This window comes from Chanos chanos, chromosome 12, assembly GCF_902362185.1.
Source record: "Chanos chanos chromosome 12, fChaCha1.1, whole genome shotgun sequence".
NCBI classification, from domain to species: Eukaryota; Metazoa; Chordata; class Actinopteri; order Gonorynchiformes; family Chanidae; genus Chanos; species Chanos chanos.
The window spans coordinates 1,073,969-1,082,500 of NC_044506.1; the positions used below are offsets into that span (position 1 = coordinate 1,073,969).

Consider the following 8,532-nt stretch of genomic DNA (forward strand, 5'->3'; position numbering starts at 1 on the left):
CCATTTCTCAGATACACAGCTCATTTTTTTTACGGTGGAAGATTAGGCTCAAACTGCGGTCTGTACTCAGCCACTGCATGTTTGAGAGGTTTCCATGGTTACTGAACTGATCCACCTGTGGTAAATCACATGATCACAGAGCATAGACAAATAAAAAGGTCAAGGTGGAGCATGACTGTATGTGCTAAAGAAAGAGCGTGAAATGCTCTGACTGACAGGGATTAAACCGAGGCAGTGAAGAGGTAGAGAAGTCTGATCCGTATGAAGAACAGGAAGGCCACAGAGAGAAAGACCCAGCTGCAGCACAGCAGAGGGAGTGAGTAGTGCTTGATTGGCGAGTGAGGACAGCGAGTGAGAGAGGAAAAGAGAGAGAGTAAGAGAGAGAGAGAAGGTGAAATGCCAGCTCACCCTCTGAGAAGAACACAGCTGAGGTGTTCTTCACACGCTAGCAACACGCCCTTGGCCCCCGCGCCACCTGGGGGAGTCGGATACAGAGGAAGACACACTTACCACATTACCAACGCAAGCAACTGCACAAGAGCACTCAGCCACTCTGCACCTCACACAGACTGCCGCAGATTTACTCAGACACCGCACTGGACATTCAAACAGACGGCTCTGGCACCTGGGAGGATTTTAACCCTTTGCGTGGGTGTGATTAGGTCACAGGTTCGAGTTTGGAGGAATATGTGTGAATATGTGTGTCGTTATGTTCGGTATGAAAATTGCTCGTGTATTGGAATGGAGGAGTGAATTTCAAACGGATCCGGTCGGGTTTGGTCCAATCCAAGACTGGAGAGGAGTCCAACAGAAGGTTGGGCATTCAACGGTTTGTAAGATCATCTTACACTCCGAAGAAAAGAGAAAACGTCTGAAGCAAACCGTGTAATCTGGATACAGATTCATCTTAATGTCGTTTCACATGGTTTATGATTCCAACTTAGCTTTTCCTGAAAAGCAAAGGGTTAAAATACTGTTTATTAAGATGTGTAATATATAGTTCATTTGTAATCAGCCCAGTTCAGATGGGACTACACATGTGACATGCCTGGCCAGTCCAGGAACTCAGTTGGCACGATGCTTTAGTTAAACCAGACTCAGAATAGGAATTTTGTAATCAGACTTCGATGACACCATTGAATTTGAGGTACGTGACCAATTTCTGTTGCTCGATTGAGTTTTATTGAAACGGAACAAACAAAAAATAAACGTTATAAATACAAACATCAGAGAACAAACGTGATGGCTCTTAAGGTCAGCCAAACCAAAACCTAACCAGCAAATTTCAAAGAAAAAAATGTTTGAAGTTATAATATCAGTTTAAAAAAACACAACTGAACTACCTCTAGAAATGCTAGACATACACTTTTAACGATACGTCCTGCTACAAAACTCTTTTTTTTTTCCTTCCAGTGGATTCTTTTCTCCACCTCTGCGAAAAAAGACAAACAATTGAAAAAGAAGCTCTAGCCAACTGCCGTTATTTACAAGCAGGTCCCTAATGCCACTACAACTGAAAGAGAGAAAGGGGGGGGTGGGGGGGGGTAATATGGACATGAGCTTCTTCCAAGGCCATTTCATGATTTCTGTGTCCTCTCAGATTTCTGCAAATCAATGTCCTCTATTTGTTTTAAAAAATGTTCATCGTTGGCTTAAAAAACAAAAAAAACAAATTAAAAAAAAAAAAAAAAAGAAACACAAAAATAAAACACAAAAAACCATGGGATAAAAGTGTTGTGATTTTAAGACAAAATGTCCCATGAAGTTAGGGATCAAACCAGGGCAAAAAACCATAAACAAACAACAACAACAAAAGATCCCAACAGTTTACATTCTCATCTTCTGCCAAAACTGACTTCCAGCCAATCAGGATTACCAGGCCAATTTGGAGGCGTGTCCTTTGAGACATTTTAGTGTTGGGATGACGGGTAGAGAGAGATAGTGAAAGAAAGTCAATCAACTGCTGCAACCAATCGTTTTTCAGAAGGGGAGGGGGCGGGAGTTGGTGGGTGGGTGCTGTGTTTGTTTTTCAACATCATCTATTTTTTTTTCCTGCCAAATACCTTTGTTTGTTTGTGGTGCTTACTTCCACTGCTGCCCATAAGAATCCTGGGAGAACTCCAGGGTGTCATTGCTGTAACCATAGTTACCGGAGTAGTCGCCTCCTTGCTGTAGCGGTTGCTGGGCGATGGGTTGAGATCCCCAGTTCTGCTGGTTGGCGGTTTGCCTGCGTTTGGAATCAGGCTGGTTAAACACATCTGCTTTTCTCTTGCCTCCCACATTTCCGCCCCGACTGCCCCTGGCCCCACGGGTTCCGCGACCCCTGGGGGGCTGGAACGGGCCTCCTCGCCCGCCGCGCCCGCCTCTTGGCGCGCCAATCGGAGCTCCGCGCAGGGCGTAACCGCCCCTCCCGCGGGCAGGGGGAACTCCTCGGGCTCTGGGCGGAGGCGGCCCTCCCCGGCTGGCGCGGCTGCCTCTGCCCCTCATAGAGTAACCATCGTCGTAACCATAGTAAGGGTCGTCATAGCCACCACGGTAGTCATGGTAATCATAGCCATAATAGTCATCGTAGTACTCTTCATAACCGTAGTAATCGGGAGGATAGGCGTATCCGCCCCGGCCGCCGCGCCCTCGGCCACGCCCGGGTGGAGGCATGCGGGGGGGAGGGTAATAGTAGTAATCGTCGTACCTGCACCAGTAGACAATGTGACAGTTAAAACCCACATCATACAATACTCCTACTAACCCCAAATTCATGTGTTTAGCACTAAAATGTGTTCCTACTAACCCCAAATCAACATGTATAACACATCCATATTCGTATGAATCCCAAATTCAATACATTTATATCATCAACAGCAGACGTCTGAAGATCAATCTAATCGAATTATCCCATTCAACTTTATGTAACTACTATGGCTGTCAAAGAACACGTTAACTCTGACTCTGACTAATTGTCAAAGTGAAGGTTAAGGCGTTAAGGAGTCATATTATCAGTGGTGTGTGACGCTGTAGTAATAGTGGGAGTAATATTATCAGTGTTGTGTGACGCTGTAGTAACAGTGGGAGTAATATTATCAGTGGTGTGTGTGACGCTGTAGTAACAGTGGGAGTAATATTATCAGTGTTGTGTGTGACGCTGTAGTAATAGTGGGAGTAATATTATCGGTGCTGTGAGACACTAGTAACAGTGGGAGTAATATTATCAGTGGTGTGTGTGATGCTGTAGTAACAGTGGGAGTAATATTATCAGCGGTGTGTGAGATGCTGTAGTAACAGTGGGAGTAATATTATCAGTGGTGTGTGTGACGCTGTAGTAACAGTGGGAGTAATATTATCAGCGCTGTGTGTGATGCTGTAGTAACAGTGGGAGTAATATTATCAGTGGTGTGTGTGACGCTGTAGTAACAGTGGGAGTAATATTATCAGCGCTGTGTGTGACGCTGTAGTAACAGTGGGAGTAATATTATCAGCGCTGTGTGTGACGCTGTAGTAACAGTGGGAGTAATATTATCAGCGCTGTGTGTGACGCTGTAGTAACAGCGGGAGTAATATTATCAGTGGTGTGTGACGCTGTAGTAAAAGTGGGAGTAATATTATCAGTGTTGTGTGACGCTGTAGTAATAGTGGGAGTAATATTATCGGTGCTGTGAGACACTGTAGTAACAGTGGGAGTAATATTATCAGTGGTGTGTGAGATGCTGTACCAACAGTGGGAGTAATATTATCAGTGTTGTGAGACGCTGTAGTAACAGTGGGAGTAATATTATCAGTGTTGTGTGCGACGCTGTAGTAACAGTGGGAGTAATATTATCAGTGGTGTGAGACGCTGTAGTAACCGTGGGAGTAATATTATCAGTGTTGTGTGTGACGCTGTAGTAATAGTGGGAGTAATATTATCGGTGCTGTGAGACACTGTAGTAACAGTGGGAGTAATATTATCAGTGATGTGTGTGACGCTGTAGTAACAGTGGGAGTAATATTATCAGTGGTGTGTGTGAGATGCTGTAGTAACAGTGGGAGTAATATTATCAGTGGTGTGTGTGATGCTGTAGTAACAGTGGGAGTAATATTATCAGTGTTGTGTGAGACGCTGTAGTAACAGTGGGAGTAATATTATCAGTGGTGTGTGTGACGCTGTAGTAATAGTGGGAGTAATATTATCAGCGCTGTGTGTGACGCTGTAGTAACAGTGGCAGTAATATTATCAGTGTTGTGTGTGACGCTGTAGTAACAGTGGGAGTAATATTATCAGTGGTGTGTGACGCTGTAGTAACAGTGGGAGTAATATTATCAGCGCTGTGTGTGACGCTGTAGTAACAGTGGGAGTAATATTATCAGCGCTGTGTGTGACGCTGTAGTAACAGTGGGAGTAATATTATCAGCGCTGTGTGTGACGCTGTAGTAACAGTGGGAGTAATATTATTAGCGCTGTGTGTGACGCTGTAGTAACAGTGGGAGTAATATTATCAGTGCTGTGTGTGACGCTGTAGTAACAGTGGGAGTAATATTATCAGTGGTGTGTGTGACGCTGTAGTAACAGTGGGAGTAATATTATCAGTGGTGTGTGTGACGCTGTAGTAACAGTGGGAGTAATATTATCAGTGTTGTGAGACGCTGTAGTAACAGTGGGAGTAATATTATCAGTGTTGTATGCGACGCTGTAGTAACAGTGGGAGTAATATTATCAGTGGTGTGTGTGACGCTGTAGTAACAGTGGGAGTAATATTATCAGTGGTGTGTGTGACGCTGTAGTAACAGTGGGAGTAATATTATCAGTGTTGTGTGTGACGCTGTAGTAACAGTGGGAGTAATATTATCAGTGGTGTGTGTGACGCTGTAGTAACAGTGGGAGTAATATTATCAGTGGTGTGTGTGATGCTGTAGTAACAGTGGGAGTAATATTATCAGTGGTGTGTGTGACGCTGTAGTAACAGTGAGAGTAATATTATCAGTGGTGTGTGTGATGCTGTAGTAACAGTGGGAGTAATATTATCAGTGGTGTGTGTGACGCTGTAGTAACAGTGGGAGTCATATTATCAGTGTTGTGTGTGATGCTGTAGTAACAGTGGGAAGTGACTCTAACCCTGTGTTTCGGCTGGTCTGGCGAGCAGCCTGTCTCTCTTTCCTTTTCTTGTCTGGAGGCTTTGCCAAAACAATCTCTATCTCTTCTCCTCCCAGCTCCTTTCCATTCATCTCCTGCATGGCCTACGGAATAACACACAGAACGTCACACACAGCATTAACACATGCCAGGGTGCATTAAAACAGTGGATGGAGTAGGTGATGAAGTCACGAGGCACACTTTCCTTTAATGACATGCGTGAGGAATGATGGAGCTGATAGATAAAACAAAAGGAGGATAAAGAAGCCATAGAAGATTGGATTTTCCTGTGTCCGGAGCAGAGATGACTCACCTTAACAGCTGCATCTCGCTCCTCAAAGTGAACAAAAGCGTAGTCTTTTAGCTTCTTGACCCGTTCCAGCTTCCCAAACTGAGAGAAGGTTTTCTCCAGGAGCTCCTCAGTCACAGGTGTCGCCAACTTACGCACAAACAACACCTTCACCTACCAAACACACACACACACACACAACACAATTCACAATCAGCTTCTCTCCAGCACAAATCTCAGAGGAGCCAAAGCTCAAACGCAATCTATGGTGCCATGACTGGAGGTCAGATACTGAGTGTCTAGTCATATACTGCTTCATGTTTTCTTTGGTCACAGAGCAGCTTTACTGCATCCTTGGCCATTAAATCTGCCTGAAGACACAGAGCCTCCTCTGACTATAAAGAGAAAATGACATCCAGAGAAACCAACACTCATGAAGGGAGATCCCACTCTCCTCTGGCTGGCAAAGGAGTAATGCTTTGATCAGAGTTCAGTGTGTGGCTTTCTCTCTCACTACTGTATCAGGAAAACAGCTGACTGACCTTTGCCATGACCTCTGGGTCAGGTTCTGCGACGGGGTCGGCCCACTCCACTGTGACGGGGTTCCCCCAGACCTTCACTTTGCCGCTCATAAGCCGCCGACGGGCCTGGGCCGCAGACTTATGGTCTTCATACTCCAGGAAACAAAAACCTCGGTTCTTCTTCTTATCGTCAGGCTGGGTGTACAGGATGACCTCCTGTAGTCCCTCTGAGAGCGCCAGAGAACAGAGAACATAACAGAGAGGGTGGAGCAGAGAAAAGGTGGAACCAGTGTCAGTCAGCTTTATAATGTCAAACAAGACCTTCATACCGCCTCAAGACAAACTCAACAAAATAAGTCAACAGTCTGGTGAACTCATGTGTAAGAAAACAAATGATGTCGTTTTATAACCAAAAACCCCCAGTAACATCACTTATTACTAGGGGTGCGCCGATCTGATATTGATATTGGTCCGATACTAACTCAAATAGCTGGATCGGGTATTGGTGACAATAGGGCCAAACTATGCGGCCGACATATTCAATCCAATTCTCTGTATATACTATCATTTTCGTACCATTTTTCAAATGCTCAATGTCTAAACTTTCTCTTTTGGCAACCATACATCGTCATTTCTCAAACTCTCCGTTTTCCCTGTCCGAATACAACGTAAAACCGCCGTTTTCAAATTGATGCACCTCAGAGAGCGTTTTCGAAAAGCATCGTTTTCAGTGGCGGAAAACGCTGTTTTAGAGCGGATGGAGGAGCTAAACAGAGAGATATTTATTTGTTTTCAGATTTACCTGGGTTTATGTGGACGGTGCGAGCACCTCCAGAAGCATCATGCCAAAGAACATGAGTTCCACCAAACAAAAAAATGGGACGATTAGAAGAACTGATTAACTCTGTCGGGTGCATCGCAAAGACACGATAAACTTCCCAGTGACAGTGTGAAAGTGACAAAATAACAGAAAACGTTCTTGAATTCAGTTGCTGGTGCAAGATTATTTATTTTTAATAATAAATAACAATTCAATAAATGTACTTTATATATCTATATATATGTGTGTGTGAGTGTGTGTGTGTATTTGTATAGTTAGGAAAGTAATGTTTAAGTCAAGCCTGAGAGATGTTGCCTTACACAACATCACCCTCCATGACTCTGGGATCTACTGAAACAATGATCCCAGTCTCTTCCACACAGTGAGGCATACATCTTATTAATTAAACACTGGTATCAGATCGGTACTCAGTATCAGCCGATACCCAAAGCCCTGGTATCGGTATCGGTATCGGTATCAGGACCAAAAAAGCCGTATCGGTGCACCCCTACTTATTATGACATTTATCTGCACAAACTCGTCCCTCAGTTACACAGAGCAGTATGTTCCAACTCTTCCCGATTAACGGTGTGTCAGATGTCTCTAGAGACCTGGATTAACTGTATGTCAGATGTCTCTAGAGACCTGGATTAACTGTATGTCAGATGTCTCTAGAGACCTGGATTAACTGTATGTCAGATGTCTCTAGAGACCTGGATTAACTGTATGTCAGATGTCTCTAGATACCTGGACTAACTGTATGTCAGATGTCTCTAGAGACCTGGACTAACTGTATGTCAGATGTCTCTAGAGACCTGGATTAAATGTATGTCAGATGTCTCTAGAGACCTGGATTAACTTTATGTCTTGTGCCTCTAGAGACACAGATTAACTGTGTGTCAGATGTCTCTAGAGACCTGGATTAACTTTATGTCTGGTGCCTCTAGAGACCTGGATTAACTGTGTGTCAGATGTCTCTAGACACGTGGATTAATTGTATGTCAGATGTCTCTGGAGACCTGGATTAACTGTATGTCAGATGTCTCTAGAGACTTGGATTAAATGTATGTCAGATGTCTCTAGAGACCTGGATTAACTGTGTGTCAGATGTCTCTAGAGACCTGGATTAAATGTATGTCAGATGTCTCTAGAGACCTGGATTAAATGTATGTCAGACGTCTCTAGAGACCTGGATTAAATGTATGTCAAATGTCTCTAGAGACCTGGATTAACTGTATGTCAGATGTCTCTAGAGACCTGGATTAAATGTATGTCAAATGTCTCTAGAGACCTGGACTAAATGTATGTCAGATGATTCTAGAGACCTGGATTAACTTTATGTCTTGTGCCTCTAGAGACACAGATTAACTGTGTGTCAGATGTCTCTAGAGACCTGGATTAAATGTATGTCTGGTGCCTCTAGAGACCTGGATTAACTGTGTGTCAGATGACGATTTAAGGGTAAGAGCTCTGAACTCTGACCTGTGACCTTTCCAAAGTCCTCCAGAATGCTCTCTCTGGTCTTGTTCTTTGGGATTGATCCGACAAACAGGCGGTTGTTTGCCACAGAGATGCACACGCCCAGGTACTTCCCCGGCCTGATCTCATAGTTATCACACTGAAACACCCCCACAAACACAGAGAACACATTCAATGCCCGGGTTTACTCTGGAACTACATACCAGTCAACAGGACATAAATGTCTTTAACTAAATCATCTATATGCTTGTGCATGTATCATATGTATATGTATAATTAACATCAGGACTGGACATGTTATTATGTAGTCAATAAGTTA

The 8,532-nt window shown here is 43.9% G+C and overlaps 1 protein-coding gene across 2 annotated transcripts in view; it reads right to left on the minus strand.

Moving 5' to 3' along the window:
• Positions 1-411: 411 nt before the first annotated feature.
• Positions 412-8,532, minus strand: part of hnrnpr (heterogeneous nuclear ribonucleoprotein R) — a 15,076-nt gene continuing 6,955 nt past the window's right edge. Inside the window, exons 7-12 of one of the 2 annotated variants that reach the window (XM_030789050.1) lie at positions 8,217-8,352; positions 5,936-6,141; positions 5,418-5,567; positions 5,087-5,208; positions 2,064-2,689; positions 412-475 (exon numbers count right to left, since the gene is read on the minus strand). In XM_030789050.1, the coding sequence (XP_030644910.1) occupies positions 2,083-2,689; positions 5,087-5,208; positions 5,418-5,567; positions 5,936-6,141; positions 8,217-8,352 (1,221 nt within the window). In that variant the 3' untranslated portion in view covers positions 412-475; positions 2,064-2,082. Of the gene's footprint in view, positions 476-1,734; positions 2,690-5,086; positions 5,209-5,417; positions 5,568-5,935; positions 6,142-8,216; positions 8,353-8,532 lie in introns of those variants that run through there. The other variant, XM_030789049.1, reaches the window with a different exon arrangement.